The sequence below is a fragment of the Sander lucioperca genome, chromosome 4 (assembly GCF_008315115.2).
Source record: "Sander lucioperca isolate FBNREF2018 chromosome 4, SLUC_FBN_1.2, whole genome shotgun sequence".
In the NCBI taxonomy this organism is placed as follows: Eukaryota; Metazoa; Chordata; class Actinopteri; order Perciformes; family Percidae; genus Sander; species Sander lucioperca.
The window spans coordinates 17,039,447-17,057,772 of record NC_050176.1 but is presented as its reverse complement, the minus strand read 5'-3'; the positions used below and the strand labels follow the sequence as shown (position 1 = coordinate 17,057,772).

The following is an 18,326-nucleotide window of genomic DNA, read 5'->3' as shown; positions in this document are numbered from 1 at the left end:
TATAATTAACTGATATTCTGATTCTTGGTCTCCTCCAGTCAAGACTCCAATCAGGATAGTTCAGTTTGTATTAGAAATGAATTGAGTTAAGAGTTAGTAGCTATTGAGTAGAAACTCAAAGACATTTTAATTTTAAATTTTAAACATCAAGAATCACAGGTTAACTTTGTTCTTTTCATTCAGAGTGTGACCAATACATCTTCATGCACAAATATTTTCAGAAAAAACAGGTTTAACTATTACATCATCAACATGCATTAATGTATTAAGTTCAGAAGACCAAATAAAGTTTCAGGTGTTCAAGTTAAAAATGTTGAGTTAACACTCGCTGTTGTTTGGCATTGCAATAACGTTAAAGTTATTATTAATGAAGGGATGATAAGTTGGAAGTTCTTTTGACAGTAGGTGTGCCGTGTTATCTGCTGGACATGGATTTGACTTTAGAGAATGCTTTTCATTCTAACAACAGCAGAACCATAACAGGTGTGTAAAGCATAAGAATGCAGATGCTTGAATGAACCAGTCGAGCTACAGAATGGCAATCATCTTCACGTATAACCTGCTAAGATTTTGGGATCGGCATTCAGAAGTCGATGGTGAGAAGGAAAGCGAGAGCAGCAAAGGAGAGTGATTGTGGAACGACTCAGTTACAGCAGGGAAAGTTACACGATGTCAAAGGTAAGAACTTAGATAATTAAATCAGGTTTAACGGTTTCAAAGGCAGAGTTAAGCTGCATTGCTGTTCAACCAAATGCTACTGAACAAATTAATTTGAGTGAATGCACACATTTGGTATTTAGCCTATAATGTTTAACTTTGGTGTGCAAGCTTCACTGCAGAATCATCTATGTACAGAGTTTGACACTACAAAGGCAGTTTTTCACATGAATCTGCTGTGGAGGGAAAGTTGTTTCTCTGTGCTCCCTTTAAATCTCAGTTTCTTTTCAAATTGTGGTCCAAAATGTAATTTAATGTAATGTAGAAACTTGAAGCCTCCCGTGCACATACACTGAGAATTGAATTTTCAGTGAAGTAGGAGACATCTTGTGTCCAGCAGTTAAACTTGTCAAAGGAATAAAATGTAAATATTTATAGCTTCTGAATTTTTAAATGATGGAGAAAAGGTATACTTGCTTTTAAAGGTGCTTACACACCAACCAGACGGCCGACCGTCGGCAGGAAAGCCAGTCGACTGATCAGTCGGGTCCCCGAGGTCCAACAAAATGCCTCAAAACACACTGAGGCGACGCAGAGCGTACGCCCAAGTCAGCGTCGCCTCAGTGTGTTTTGAGGCATTTTTGGACCTCGGAGACCCGACTGATCAGTCGACTGGCTTTTCTGCCGACGGTCGGCCGTCTGGTTGGTGTGTAAGCACCTTAAGAATTTTGAACCAGTTCACTGAATTCATTTTCTGTGAAAATGACAAACCAGACACATTAATATTCAAAGCTGTTATTTTTATGTCTTGAAACAAATTAATTTCATCTGTGTTACATTATTTCTACATAATATCCAGTCTGCAAAGGTATAAATGAAACAGCAGTCATCAAGGTATTTGTTCAGAGCAAAAGTGAAAGCAAGAACACACCCGGGCACACCCCCGTCTAGTAAACAAGTCGTGATTGTGCCAACTACAAAGATGTTATAGATCTTGTCTGACGTGTTTGGCAAGTCCACCTTGATAAATACTACAGTATGGATGAGTGTTCAGATTAGGAAAGCAGATTTATTCTTTTTCTCACAACACATTCAATTTGATAAGAATATACAAAGCAGTTGCAATGAAATGTTTTTTTTTCTTTTTCTGATGTGTAATAAATATAATATTTTGTAGGGATCTTGATAGAGTCAGGTTGGGTACTGGACTCCAATTGGGATCATGTTTAATTAGATACATGCACACTATTAAGTGGTTAATGTAGGCTCAGAGTTCTGGAAAAAAAAAGGCTTTGAATTAAAGTTGTAAACTGCAACTTTATAAATTATAATAATAATTATTATTATAATATTATTATATCATAATAAATTATAATATAAACCTCAGACAAATGAGGGAAATGAGAAATTTAAAAAATCGCAAAATGTGAGTGAATGAATACTTTCCTAATAAAGTCCTGTGATTGGCAGCCTCAGTGCTTAAATGTGTCAACCCCTGTCTTTCTGCAGCCAGACACACCAGTTTCCGTGCTAAGGAGAAAGTTTTTCCTCTCAGACAGCACTGAGGACGACAATAGCTCCACTCCTCAGACTCCCACGAAATCTCCACAGGTTGGTGCCTAGATGAGATTCAATTTAGATTTTTGTTATTGATCTGGTTTTTCTGAATGGGCATGGACTAATATTGATAATTTTGGCATCATTATTTTTGATAACTTCAAATTTGACTTTGTTCTTGACATATAATTCCTAATTAAAACGGCGTGCTGTACGCCTCTGTGGCATCTCTGTCTCCTTATATATACACCAAACAGATACTGCATGCATCGTTCAATCCAAACTTTCTGATGCATAATTCAAAACTTGCATACAATACATCAACAGACATGTGTGTTGATGTATTGTATGCAAGTTTTGAATCTAATAAAGTCGAACACACATTAGGCAACACACAGTAACATTATTAGTAGTATATTTGTAACTTTCGCACAATAACACTGTCAAATATTACTACTCTTAATGAAGGGTGTTTTCACTGAAACTAAGGGAGGTTCGGTCGGCTCAACTCCTCCACCAGTGTCACCAAAGAAGTGGATCGTTAGACAGGGCTCCGGAGGATTTGACTCTGGAAATGGACCTGAGGAAATAGTAAAGGTAACGTTGTTTCATGTTTTACTTCCAATATGTTGTGGGACAGAATCTACTCATGTAGTAAAATAAATCCCAAAGGCAGGGGCGCCGCCAGGAATTTTGGGCCCCATGACAAAAAATCAAATTGGGCCCCCTCTGCGCAGCTGTTGTCACCACATCTCTAGGACCTATCTGTCCCATCAAAAGCTTTACATAACTCTTATTAAAGGCTTGCAACTGTCTTGCTTCTTGTAGTTCCATACAGTTAATATTGTCTGTATCTTACATGCAGGCTCAGGTAAGCTACTCACTGTTTCCAACTGTCCAGCATCCAGTACAGACAGTAGGTTGTTGTTTTTTATTTTATTTCATAATGGTCATTATGTGAGAAAATAATTGTTATTAATGTGTTTGAATTACTGTCATTAATAAATATTTCATTTTCTTTTTTGTAATGGTAAAAAGAGCAAGAGAAACTGAGAAATCCCCACAGACTCCCTTACCTGCTATGATGCTAACTGGCATGTCATTGAACACAATGTTGCTCACCTTCTTCACTGGGACAGGGAGGAGCACAGTTAGGGGGAGACTGGGCTGCTGCTGACTTATCTGTTGTTAAGTCTGCTAAAAGGACCAGGGACAATGATTTAACATGAATATCTTGCTAAACGTTTCCCTGCACTGATTAAATGGTGATTAAATGTAGGCTAACACTAGTCTGTAGCTAGCTAGCTTATTTCACTATGGACATTAAGCCAACAGGTTAATACCACTCACAGACTATAGACTACCCACCTTTCTTGGTGAAAAACTGGGTTACAGTTTGACACCCTTTCCTTTGTCTTTCCTTTCTTTCTTTTCTCTCTTTCCTTTTTTGAAAACCAGATTTTGATTTAACGTTACTTGGTAACACTGTGGTCACTGTAGTTCTGGTGCATCTACTGACTGCAACTAAACACGTCACTGAGTGCGCTAAGGCAGGACCAAACCATTTCATGCAGATACAGGGGGGTGATCAGTCAATATGGATGTTTACTTTTTGGTCAATGGGGATATTTAACTTTTACTGCCAAAAACAAGTAAAAACAAAGAGATCATTAATTGTATTATTATATTTGAAATATATATACACTCTGAATGATGATGGTTTAATCATTTTATATTAGTTTTTACCTATTTTTTGGGGCCCCTGTCAGTCATGGGTCCTTGGAATTGTCCTAACTTTTCCCCCCTATATGGCGCCCCTGCCCAAAGGTTCCCTGCAGTTTCCTTAAATGTTTCTGTAGGATACAGTGTTAGCATCTCAGCTAGTTAATAAGTACAATATGAATATATTACAGATACTGCATGTATCATTCAATCCAAACTTTTCTGATGCATAATTCGAAACTTGCATACAATACATCAACAGACATTTAATAAAGTCGCACACACATTAGGCAACACAGTAACATTATTAGTAGTATATTTGTATCTTTCACACAATAACACTTGCTTTTAAAAGGTGCTTACACACCAACCAGACGGCCGACCGTCGGCAGAAAAGCCAGTCGACTGATCAGTCAGGTCCCCGAGGTCCAAAAAAATGCCTCAAACCACACTGAGGCGACGCAGAGCGTACGCCCAAGTCAGCGTCGCCTCAGTGTGTTTTGAGGCATTTTTGGACCTCGGAGACCCGACTGATCAGTCGACTGGCTTTTCTGCCGACGGTCGGCCGTCTGGTTGGTGTGTAAGCACCTTAAGAATTTTGAACCAGTTCATTGAATTAATTTTCTGTGAAAATGACAAACCAGACACATTAATATTCAAAGCTGTTATTTTTATGTCTTGAAACAAATTAATTTCATCTGTGTCACATTATTTCTACATAATATCCAGTCTGCAAAGGTATAAATGAAACAGCAGTCATCAAGGTATTTGTTCAGAGCAAAAGTGAAAGCAAGAACACACCCGGGCACACCCCCGTCTATAGTAAACAAGTCGTGATTGTGCCAACTACAAAGACGTTATAGATCTTGTCTGACGTGTTTGGCAAGTCCACCTTGATAAATACTACAGTATGGATGAGTGTTCAGATTAGGAAAGCAGATTTATGCTTTTTCTCACAACACATTCAATTTGATAAGAATATACAAAGCAGTTGCAATGACATTTTTTTTTTTTTCTTTTTCTGATGTGTAATAAATATAATATTTTGTAGGGATCTTGATAGAGTCAGGTTGGGTACTGGACTCCAATTGGGATCATGTTTAATTAGATACATGCACACTATTAAGTGGTTAATGTAGGCTCAGAGTTCTGGAAAAAAGGCTTTGAATTAAAGTTGTAAACTGCAACTTTATAAATTATAATAATAATTATTATTATATTATTATATCATGCTAAATTATAATCTAAATCTCAGACAAATGAGGGAAATGAGAAATTTCAAAAATCGCAAAATGTGAGTGAATGAATACTTTCCTAATAAAGTCCTGTGATTGGCAGCCTCAGTGCTTAAATGTGTCAACCCCTGTCTTTCTGCAGCCAGACACACCAGTTTCCGTGCTAAGGAGAAAGTTTTTCCTCTCAGAAAGCACTGAGGACGACAATAGCTCCACTCCTCAGACTCCCACGAAATCTCCACAGGTTGGTGCCTAGATGAGATTAAATTTAGATTTTTGTTATTGGTCTGGTTTTTCTGTATGGGCATGGGCTAATATTGATAATTTTGGCATCATTATTTTTGATAACTTCAAATTTGACTTTGTTCTTGACATATAATTCCTAATTAAAATGGCGTGCTGTACGCCTCTGTGGCATCTCTGTCTCCTTATATATACACCAAACAGATACTGCATGCATCGTTCAATCCAAACTTTCTGATGCATAATTCAAAACTTGCATACAATACATCAACAGACATGTGTGTTGATGTATTGTATGCAAGTTTTGAATCTAATAAAGTCGAACACACATTAGGCAACACACAGTAACATTATTAGTAGTATATTTGTATCTTTCGCACAATAACACTGTCAAATATTACTACTCTTAATGAAGGGTGTTTTCACTGAAACTAAGGGAGGTTCGGTCGGCTCAACTCCTCCACCAGTGTCACCAAAGAAGTGGATCGTTAGACAGGGCTCCGGAGGATTTGACTCTGGAAATGGACCTGAGGAAATAGTAAAGGTAACGTTGTTTCATGTTTTATTTCCAATATGTTGTGGGACAAAATCTACTCATATAGTAAAATAAATCCCAAAGGTTCCCCGCAGTTTCCTTAAATGTTTCTGTAGGATACAGTGTTAGCATCTCAGCTAGTTAATAAGTACAATATGAATATATTACAGATACTGCATGTATCATTCAATCCAAACTTTGTGATGCATAATTCGAAACTTGCATACAATACATCAACAGACATCTAATAAAGTTGCACACACATTAGGCAACACAGTAACATTATTAGTAGTATATTTGTATTTTTCACACAATAACACTGTCAAATATTACTACTCTTAATGAAGGGTGTTTTCACTGAAACAGCCCATACATAGTTCCATACAGTTAATATTGTCTGTATCTTACATGCAGGCTCAGGTAAGCTACTCACTGTTTCCAACTGTCCAGCATCCAGTACAGACAGTAGGTTGTTGTTTTTTATTTTATTTCATAATGGTCATTATGTGAGAAAATAATTGTTATTAATGTGTTTGAATTTCTGTCATTAATAAATATTTCATTTTCTTTTTTGTAATGGTAAAAAGAGCAAGAGAAATTGAGAAATCCCCACAGACTCCCTTACCTGCTATGATGCTAACTGGCATGTCATTGAACACAATGTTGCTCACCTTCTTCACTGGGACAGGGAGGAGCACAGTTAGGGGGAGACTGGGCTGCTGCTGACTTATCTGTTGTTAAGTCTGCTAAAAGGACCAGGGACAATGATTTAATATGAATATCTTGCTAAACGTTTCCCTGCACTGATTAAATGGTGATTAAATGTAGGCTAACACTAGTCTGTAGCTAGCTAGCTTATTTCACTATGGACATTAAGCCAACAGGTTAATACCACTCACAGACTATAGACTACCCACCTTTCTTGGTGAAAAACTGGGTTACAGTTTGACACCCTTTCCTTTGTCTTTCCTTTCTTTCTTTTCTCTCTTTCCTTTTTTGAAAACCAGATTTTGATTTAACGTTACTTGGTAACATTGTGGTCACTGTAGTTCTAGCGCATCTGTCGGTACACGATCCGTTCTGCCTGCACGATCTGTTCTGCACATGCGCAAAATGTTCGCGCATGCGCGGTTGTGCGAGGATTTACGACACTGCACGATCTGTTCCACACTTCCGGTCGACAGCCAAGCTAACGTTAGTTTAGCTAACGGCTCATTCGGCTAACCGCTAGCTGATTGTAGCGGTCTGCCGTTAGCCTCCACAGGCAAGCTAACGTTAGTTTAGCTAACAGCTAATTCAGCTAACTGCTAGCTGAGACAGCATGTAATAACTTTAAAAGACCCTCAAAATAAAACTTGAAAATAAACGTTGACATATATAACAAACACCTAACATATATAACAGCTGTTACGTTAGTTCTACTTTACTTGTGCTCATTTAAAATACAATCACTCAATACTTGTCTTTATTGTTATTACTGTGAAGTCTTAATTTAGCTGTAGCCTGCTTTTCCCATTACGTTTGAGTTAACGTTATTTTAGACTGAATCTAGCTGTCAGCTAGCGGTTAGCCGAATTAGCTGTTAGCTAAACTAACGTTAGCATCCCGGTGGAGGCTAGCCATAGTGTAGCGTGGAACAGATCGTGCAGGTCGTATCCTCGGTAAAACAGTATTATCTTGCGCATGTGCTGACAGCATCTACTGACTGCAACTAAACACGTCACTGAGTGCGCTAAGGCAGGACCTAACCATTTCATGCAGATACAGGGGGGTGATCAGTCAATATGGATGTTTACTTTTTGGTCAATGGGGATATTTAACTTTTACTGCCAAAAACAAGTAAAAACAAAGAGATCATTAATTGTATTATTATATTTGAAATATATATACACTCTGAATGATGATGGTTTAATAATTTTATATTAGTCTTTACCTATTTTTTGGGGCCCCTGTCAGTCATGGGTCCTTGGAATTGTCCTAACTTTTCCCCCCTATATGGCGCCCCTGCCCAAAGGTTCCCTGCAGTTTCCTTAAATGTTTCTGTAGGATACAGTGTTAGCATCTCAGCTAGTTAATAAGTACAATATGAATATATTACAGATACTGCATGTATCATTCAATCCAAACTTTTCTGATGCATAATTCGAAACTTGCATACAATACATCAACAGACATCTAATAAAGTCGCACACACATTAGGCAACACAGTAACATTATTAGTAGTATATTTGTATCTTTCACACAATAACACTTGCTTTTAAAAGGTGCTTACACACCAACCAGACGGCCGACCGTCGGCAGAAAAGCCAGTCGACTGATCAGTCGGGTCCCCGAGGTCCAAAAAAATGCCTCAAACCACACTGAGGCGACGCAGAGCGTACGCCCAAGTCAGCGTCGCCTCAGTGTGTTTTGAGGCATTTTTGGACCTCGGAGACCCGACTGATCAGTCGACTGGCTTTTCTGCCGACGGTCGGCCATCTGGTTGGTGTGTAAGCACCTTAAGAATTTTGAACCAGTTCATTGAATTAATTTTCTGTGAAAATGACAAACCAGACACATTAATATTCAAAGCTGTTATTTTTATGTCTTGAAACAAATTAATTTCATCTGTGTCACATTATTTCTACATAATATCCAGTCTGCAAAGGTATAAATGAAACAGCAGTCATCAAGGTATTTGTTCAGAGCAAAAGTGAAAGCAAGAACACACCCGGGCACACCCCCGTCTATAGTAAACAAGTCGTGATTGTGCCAACTACAAAGACGTTATAGATCTTGTCTGACGTGTTTGGCAAGTCCACCTTGATAAATACTACAGTATGGATGAGTGTTCAGATTAGGAAAGCAGATTTATGCTTTTTCTCACAACACATTCAATTTGATAAGAATATACAAAGCAGTTGCAATGACATTTTTTTTTTCTTTTTCTGATGTGTAATAAATATAATATTTTGTAGGGATCTTGATAGAGTCAGGTTGGGTACTGGACTCCAATTGGGATCATGTTGAATTAGATACATGCACACTATTAAGTGGTTAATGTAGGCTCAGAGTTCTGAAAAAAAAAAGGCTTTGAATTAAAGTTGTAAACTGCAACTTTATAAATTATAATAATAATAATTATTATTATTATTATTATAATATTATTATATCATAATAAATTATAATCTAAACCTCAGACAAATGAGGGAAATGAGAAATTTCAAAAATCGCAAAATGTGAGTGAATGAATACTTTCCTAATAAAGTCCTGTGATTGGCAGCCTCAGTGCTTAAATGTGTCAACCCCTGTCTTTCTGCAGCCAGACACACCAGTTTCCGTGCTAAGGAGAAAGTTTTTCCTCTCAGACAGCACTGAGGACGACAATAGCTCCACTCCTCAGACTCCCACGAAATCTCCACAGGTTGGTGCCTAGATGAGATTCAATTTAGATTTTTGTTATTGATCTGGTTTTTCTGAATGGGCATGGACTAATATTGATAATTTTGGCATCATTATTTTTGATAACTTCAAATTTGACTTTGTTCTTGACATATAATTCCTAATTAAAGTGCAGGCTAATGGCATCATTTTATTAAAATGGCGTGCTGTACGCCTCTGTGGCATCTCTGTCTCCTTATATATACACCAAACAGATACTGCATGCATCGTTCAATCCAAACTTTCTGATGCATAATTCAAAACTTGCATACAATACATCAGGGGTGGCCAACCAGTTAGGTATAAAGAGCCACAAAAAAAAACGCACCATAGCAAAAAGCCACACAACACATGCATGTCCACACTACAACAGCAACAGTGTCTTCCAGATCTGATGACAGTCATAATACATAGCAGTTTTCATAGTTTTTTTTCTCACTTAGATTGACTCAGTGGGAAACCTGACAGTCTTTGTTATCCACAGTCCTTTTCAGGTCTTGCTTGAACTCGGTTGTGGCCACTCGAAGAACTCTCTCACTCATTTGTCACTAAAGGGGCTTTCAAACAATCGGATTCAGCAGTGAAAGGGTTAACGAGGAAGGTGATCTGTGGCCGCTGTTTTTCCTCAGGTTGCAGAATCTGTCCTCAAAACTCTGCTGCATTATTTTCCATTTTAAAATAATTGGCAAATGTATTGGCAGATGCATTCAAATGTGTTTTTTTTTTACTTATCTGAAATACTGTATGTTTCAAAAAAGTTAAAGACAACAATCAACCAATGACACATCCCCCAGCCACACAGTAAGAGCCTCACAGGAGCAGGCAAAGAGCCGCATACGGCTCAAGAGCCACAGGTTCGCCCCCCCTGCAATACATCAACAGACATGTCTGTTGATGTATTGTATGCAAGTTTTGAATCTAATAAAGTCGAACACACATTAGGCAACACACAGTAACATTATTAGTAGTATATTTGTATCTTTCGCACAATAACACTGTCAAATATTACTACTCTTATTGAAGGGTGTTTTCACTGAAACTGAAGGAGGTTCGGTCGGCTCAACTCGAGGCCACGAGATAGTATCTCGAGGCCACGAGTTACTATCTACTATCAGGGGGGCTCCGTATGTTTTCACTGAAACTGAGGGAGGTTCGGTCGGCTCAACTCCTCCACCAGTGTCACCAAAGAAGTGGATCGTTAGACAGGGCTCCGGAGGATTTGACTCTGGAAATGGACCTGAGGAAATAGTAAAGGTAAAGTTGTTTCATGTTTTATTTCCAATATGTTGTGGGACAAAATCTACTCATGTAGTAAAATAAATCCCAAACATAACTCTAATTAAAGGCTTGCAACTATCCAGCATCCAGTACAGACAGTAGGTTGTAGTTTTTTATTTTATTTCATAATGGTCATTGTGTGAGAAAATAATTGTCATTAATGTTGTTGTATGTTATTGTTTCATGTTTTATTTCCAATATGTTGTGGGACAGAATCTACTAATGTAGTAAAATAAATCCCAAAGGTTCCCCACAGTTTCTTTGTGAGCTAAGAAAATTTCATGGTATTTTGGAAATCCCAATTTTAGGAAATATGGGGCTAGGGTAAACATAATCATTTGACTCTAGGCACAGCAAGAAGCCCTTAAGATTTTAAGGGCTTCCCACCTCCAGTTTAAAAAAGCATAAATGAATATATTAATTTTCTTCGAACAGGCTGATAGATGTTTTGAAGACAAGCAACCTTAAATGTTTCTGTAGGATACACCGTTAGCAACTCAGCTAGTTAATAAGTACAATATGAATATATTACAGCTACTGAAACCACAAAATATTCTAGATTATTTCTCTAAAATTTCATTTTGTGGATAACTGTTCCTATGCAACAAAATAGTTCTTATTGATGTATGTTTTAAAAATGTATGTATATGTTTGAATAATTAAGAGGGTATTTAAACCTATACACAAATGTCACAAAACTATACCCAAATATATTCCGCAAGTAATCCTATATGACTTTAGGAAAAATGTATTTAGATGTGGTGAAAGCACTCAAATCCTTAATCACACAATGTTATTAAGTAAAAGTCCTGCATTTAGGTTGAGAAACAGGTTTATTGTAGCCTGGGAAAGCCCTGACTGATTTGCTCTGCAAGTCAGTCCGGCCAAGAGCCCATTCAAGCCCTTTTCCAATTTTTCCAAATCGAGGCACCAATCACAACCATTGAGGCGGGCTTTACACTATGACGTAGCGCAGAGACGGCAAGCAGCTTTTTGTTTACATTCAACATGACGGCCACCGAAGCGCAGCAACCCGTTGATGCCGCTGTCGCTGCTACGTCACCTGGATCGTTGGTCTGATTGGTTGAAGGACTATCCAATTGCGCCCAGAGGCATTTGAGCGGCGTCCGTTGCTGACGCCCCTTTGGAAATGAGCTGTGAATGAACCTTCCCTGGTGTCGACCAGACTAGGTTTATTGTAAATTAGTGTCAAAAGTAAAACTGCTTGTGAAAAGTGGATCAGGGGAACATTGGTGGAGTGGTAGAAAATCATTTCCACATTAAGTTCTTAAATGTGTGGCAGAATAACAACAATAACAACAGTCGATCTGTAATAGAAATCAAACCTATTTCTAAAAATTCTGAAGGCTGCAATTCCAATTTGTTTTGTTTTTTTTTTCACAAAAAAGTGAAAATAAACCATCAGACTGCCTCCAACCCGTGAGATGTTATTTGTACGTATCTTCACTTAATAAAACTGGATTGTTATTCATTTTCCCAGGTGGTGCCCAAACCACCAGTTTACAACTGTCAAGCACAAGCTTCTCCTCTGCCTCAAAAAACCCCAAAAGAACAGCCTCATGATGGACACAAAATGGTAGCTATTTTACAATCATTAAGCTATTTCACTTAAACAATATCAATAGAATACAACTATAGTTTGTTTTGCTGAATTTACCTGTCTTCTTCTATCAGGATGCCATCTCTTTGTCCAACTGGCAAAACGGACTGAAACGTGAGTCAGAAAAACGTTTGGTGTTCTTAGTGTGTTTGGTAACTTGTTACTGAACTAAAGTTGTATTGACTTGCAGCCTGGACTTATCTGTGGAAAGACCTCAAACGTAGAGGAGAGAAAGAAACAAAGTAAGTACATCGTTACATGTTTTATATTTCTGTGGATGAGGCACAGTGGCGCTTTGAGCTAAATTATGCTAACATCAATATGCTAATATTCTCTTCATGGCAACACTGACATGCAGATGTTTATCGGAGATAATATTAACCATGTTCAGTGTGTTAGCATGCTAATATTTGCTTATTAGCACTAAACACAAAGCACAGCTAAGGCTGATGGGAATGTCTTTAGTCTTGCTGATTTTTGGTCATAGAGGAACATGAACACTTTCATTTTCAATTTCATATCAAGTCATCCAATAGTTCACCAAAGTCCATAGGATTCATCCTTTGGGAACATGACATTTAAGTAAATGTTGACTTATTCCACAAGATAAAGGACAACTTTGAGTTGTGCTGATGGTGCTAGAAGAAAATTTTATTTTAATTAAATTTAACTTTAGACTGACTGGGATTCTCAGGTCAAAATGTTATACATGAAAGGCCATTTAAGAGCCACACTGGCCTTGGTGCGAGGTAATGATGATGCATCTTGTTATCGACAGAGATGGGAAGTTTACTGTACTCAAGTAGATTTTTCAGATATTTTTACTTTACTATTTATTTTTATATTATTTTTTTTTTTGTGCCGACTTTTTACTTTTACGCCTTACATTTTTAGCACTAATATCGGTACTTTCTACTCCTTACATTTTACAAAATTGGCTTGTTACTCGTTTTAAATAATTTCAGTGGAGTTGCCGTTATTATTTTTCGCGTTATCAATACCAAATTCAATCTACTGTAATTGGATGGGAATATAAATTGCACTTGACGCACCACTACAAGACAACTCAACAGATTCAGCGTCAGGGAGTGGTGGCCTAGAGGTTAAAGAAGCGAGCTTAAGTCAACTGTTCAATCCCCAGACCGACAAGATAAAATCTGGGTGGGGAAAGTGAAAGAGCAGCGCTTGTCCCTCCCTCATTACCACCACTGAGGTGCCCTTGAGCAAGGCCTTGACCCCAACCACTCCAGTGTAGCTGCTCAGTGGCCAGCAGATCAGACTGTGGTTGCACTGGGCAGCTCCCTGGTATGAATGTGTAACTGTGTGAATGTGACAGGTCGTCTTTGCAAATGAGAATTTGTTCTCAATCGACTTACCTTTAAATAAAGGTTAAATAAAAAAAATAAAAAATTCAAGGCATCTAGTGGTTGTTATTTGTAACTCTAAAAGTATGGGGAACTTCTTAAGCACACACACATACATGTACATTCCTTTAAATGTTAAGGGGAAGATTAAAAAAGAGAAACTGGATCTGTGAATTCTCACAAAATCACAACTGAATTCATAAATAACTACTCAGTCAGAATCTTATTAACCTGGAGTCCCAGTCTCTGTCACAATAATCATATATGTGATGTTTTAGGCCTACTGGGAGACATCCATTTATAATGGCAATAGGCAATGGCATATAAAGAGCCTTTTTTCCATGTCCACTGAAATTCCTCAGCTTGCACTCTAGTAACATTTGTGTGGTCCAGGTAGCTTTGCATAAAAAATGATTGTCATTCGCAAGGCTACTTTTATACTTTAAGTAAATTTCCAAGCCTGTACTTTGTTACTTTTGAGTAAAGAAGTTAAATCAGTAGGCTACTTCTACTTTTACCAGAGTAGTATCTGCTTCTACTTGAGTATGGGAAGTGAGTACTTTTACCATCTCTGGTTACTGACTGGTCCAAAGAACTCTCGAACTAAGTCTTTGTTTTAGATTCAACAGGTTCCTCTAACTAAAGCTGACTTATAATTATCAATAAAATGTCAATACATTCCAGGATCGTCAAAGTTGAAGCTGAACAGCTCAACGAAGCTATAAAGCGTTACATCTTACTGCTGTCTAAACATGGTGACGACCTGAAGTGGCACACTGCCGAGCTGCTCTGCATTGCTGACAACTTGGACAAGGTAAAAAGGCCACATATGCTAATCAAAGGCCGTGCATATTGCACTTAATCTTATGAAAGGAGTCATACGTTAATTCAAACCAATGTATAAAGACTGTTGTTTCTGGATACATATCAGCACTAGTCTAATTAAATACTTTTAACAATATATCTATAATCAATTCCCTTTAATCTTGAGGTTTCAAAGGGGACAAAGATTGCTGGCATCACAGGAGGAGCTACAACTGCAGCAGGAGGTGTTGCAGCAGCGGCCGGGGTGATTCTGGCCCCAGTAACAATGGGATTATCACTGGCCCTGACTGCAGTCGGGGTTGGCGTGGCCGCAGCCGGCGGCATCACTGGTGCATCAGCAGCCATCGCCAACAAGGTGACCAGACATTACACAAACTTTATTGATTTATACAGTATATATTACAGGGTTTTCACAATTATAAGGCTATGGTCCAGCACCTAAGCCATTTTGGGCACCACCTTAGTGGAATAAATGTAACCAAAATACTTTACTCACATCAAATATTTGTAGTTGGTCTCCATAGCTTTTTTTGGCAAGTTTTGTCCTTTTTGAGTGTTAAAGCTATAGTGCGTAGTTTCTGTCACCCCCGTGATGAATTCTAAGTAATGACAACAAAACTGTCGGCACGTCCACATGACACAAGCCTTCTGTGATCACGCACGCGCCCCCACCCCTCCTCCACACAGTTGCTAGTAACCAAGGAGGACACGGAGGATTGAAAAAACGTGATGGACTCTTCAGAAGAGTTCATTATCTTCCCTCGAGATTCTGCACGCGAAAGTTGCTGGACAACACAATCTTCTGAACATAGCCATACTGAGAAATACAGAGAGAGTTGTGTGGAGCTGATAGTCATAATTAGATTTGTATCAACTCATTTGGCAATGGCTTGAATGTATGACGTTCATTAATATCAAAAAGTTACGCACTAAAGCTTTAATTTTTTTATTATCTACTCTAGCTTTTCCAGCGTTTTAAATAAAGATATGGTAATAATGGTCCAAAATGATGTGAAATTGCATTTTTTATGAATTAAAAAACTTTCTTGACAGAGGACCCCTAAACCCCCTGCCAAATAGGTGCCCCTTAGTCTTCCACAAACCTAGGGAACACACTGTATTATACGTTTTTGATGGTGGTTTGTGTCTATGGGGTGTATAAAAGGTTTTTAAATGTTTGGAGCGGTTTTTCTTTATTTTGTACTTTATTGTATTTAATGTTTTCATTTTTTTTTCATTTATTCATTTATTTCAGGCAGACAATAGTAACAAAAGAAAATTATACAATATATAAATAAAATGATCAATTTCTACCTGAAAGGGAGTGGGAAGAAGATAACTTATTTAATCCCACCCCCAGTTCCCCATTCAGAGCTTACTACATTCAGCTTCACTGTTACTTGTTCAAGGATTATTTTACAAATGAAAGATCATGGTGGCGTTACCACAGGTAACAATAATTATTACATTACAACAAACTGTATACCAACAATATAAAGAAAGTAACTTAATGTAACTGAATGTAACTTAATCTATTCTGCTGTACAGGATAAGTGTTGCTGCATGTCAAAGTAAAGCACGTGCATTAAGCACTAGTGACAAAATGTCATGCTCAAGCTTTGACAGATGTTCCTCAGCTGACACAATATATTCCTTCAGGCAGGTATGGTGCAAAAAGAGCACAAATAGAGTATTGAACATAGAATAGAAAAATAGGACGCGCTCAACTCACGGAGATTCTTAGAAAGCTTTGAAGGTTTGGTGCTGGATCCTAAAAGTGAATAATAATAATAATAATAATAATAATAATAATAACAGACAAAGAGAAAAGAAACCAAATGTGTTGATTATAGTGTTCCAATGATGGTTAAAAAGACTAGAAAACTATACCTAAAATCTTCTTTGTATAAAACAGGGAATACGATCAAATGCGAACGTTCAAGTGTTGTCATTTTGGCCAACAAATGAGTTAAGTTAAAGCCACTAGGTGTAAAACTTAAAACATTGGTATCACTGTGGCAGACAGCAACACACCGGATGAAGCTCAAAGCGACTGCGCCAGTTTCCACCAAGATTGCTTTGTTTCTCTACAAACAAAATTGTATGCCAGCAGAATAATAAAAAAAGAAAAAGAAAATATAAACACAAAACTATTTCCCACATAGTGGTTTTACCTTTTTATTTTACCATTGTGTGTTTAAAGCTGCTGTATAACAGATTGGAAAACCTGTTCTTCCAGGCGCACGTCAGTCAGAGCAAGAAGAAACTCGAGAAGACCTTCCAGGAGTACAAGGACCTCATGGTGAATATTCAGGATTGCTTGAAGTTCATCAACGAGGGCTTAGAGCAGCTAAAGCAGCATGATCTGTATGTTCTGAGTGAAGCCAGGAAGGATTCGGTGAAAATAGCAAAGATGGTACAGCTGGCCGCTACAGGACGAGCCAGTGCCAGGGCCATAGAGGCTAACAGTAACGCGTCTGGGCTGATAGAAGGCTTCGCCCTCGGCATGGATCTCGTCATCCAAGGAAAGAATGGTCAGAGGCCGAAGAAGGACTTCAAGTCTGCGCTCGGAAAGAAAATCCGCAAGCTAGCAGAGGAGCTCAATAAGGGTTTGGATGAGCTCAAGGACTTGTTCAGTGAGCATTGTTCAGAGGTGTGAAAGGTTTTTAACTTGTTGACCTTCTCCTACCTGATTTAATCTTCATACGTTTATATTTGCCTATTTTAAAAATATATCAACATATCTGGCAATGTAGTATGTGTAAGTTAAAAAAAAAGGGACCAAACCCAAATACTGTATAACACAACAAGGAACAGACTTCTCAGTCTCCACTTTAATGTCCCTATTTTTCTCTGCAAAACCTCAATGTATAGGAATACAGAGCCACACGTCATTACACTGATTAGATAACTTGAGTGGGTACAGTTTTAGTAAAAAGATGTCATTGTTTTATTGATTTTATTTTTTTAAACATACATTATCTATCTATTATCTACTGTATAACCAAGTTGGTTATACAGTAGATAATCTATGATTAATATGTTATGTACAGTATGTTGTTGCAGCTTCAGACTGGACCTGACCTGGGAATTTACTTGGACAAAATATAATAAATATAATTTGGGAATTGTGTTTGTGTATTATTTCAATCCTTTTAATTTGCCTGGTGTTGTTTTATGCAGAATATCGTTTTGCAAATTGCCTTTGCGTATGAAATGTGCAATAACAATTGATTCTACTGCTTTAAATATTTGGCTATTATAGGCCCAAGGGTGTAACTTTGGGTTCAACACTGGGGGGGTTGAGATCTCCAACTATCTAGTGAGGTCCCGGGACATGTCTGCATGTATTGAAAAAAGAAAACGTTGAAAGAAGCGTTAAAATCCTCGGAGAAACACTCGAAAAAAGCGGCAAAAACGTCAAAAGGCGACAAATGTCGGAAATAGCGACAAAAACTTTAGAAAAAAAACAATCTCAAAAAGCGACAAAATTGTCCAACAAAAAAGGCTACACATTTTTTTTTTTAAATGTCCAAAAAACAGCAACAAAACTTCAGAAAAACAAAACAACAAAAACATTGAAAAAAAGGCGACCAACACATTTTAAAAAATTTGCCAAAAACAGCAACAAAAACATCGGAAAAACACCTCAAAAAGGCGACAAAGACTTTGAAAAATTTGTCCGAAAAAAGGCCACAAAAACGTCAAAAAAGTGACAAAAACTTCAGAAAAAAACTGTTTCGATTATTGGGGGGGGGGGCGTTGTAAATATGCCTATGTCACTTTGAATGTGCTCTTACATAAATATGTTAATAGATATGTAGTAAGTGATAATCGTACTACAATAGGTCCTGACTCCTGTTGTACAA

At 37.8% G+C, this 18,326-nt stretch overlaps 1 protein-coding gene across 2 annotated transcripts; it reads left to right on the top strand.

The window, feature by feature from the left end:
• Positions 1-343: 343 nt before the first annotated feature.
• Positions 344-17,590, top strand: LOC116042923. 2 transcript variants are annotated; one of them, XM_031289401.2, is made up of 13 exons: positions 344-678; positions 2,167-2,268; positions 2,683-2,811; positions 5,314-5,415; positions 5,830-5,958; positions 9,251-9,352; positions 10,516-10,623; positions 12,149-12,244; positions 12,343-12,382; positions 12,459-12,510; positions 14,317-14,446; positions 14,624-14,812; positions 16,697-17,590. In XM_031289401.2, the coding sequence occupies exons 1-13, from the start codon at positions 670-672 to the stop codon at positions 17,114-17,116; spliced, it is 1,608 nt and encodes a 535-aa protein (XP_031145261.2). In that variant the 5' UTR covers positions 344-669; the 3' UTR covers positions 17,117-17,590. The 2 variants fall into 2 exon arrangements, with proteins under 2 accessions (XP_031145261.2, XP_031145262.2); XM_031289402.2 differs by lacking the exon at positions 12,149-12,244 and having other exon boundaries at positions 368-678.
• The last annotated feature ends 736 nt before the right edge of the window (positions 17,591-18,326 follow it).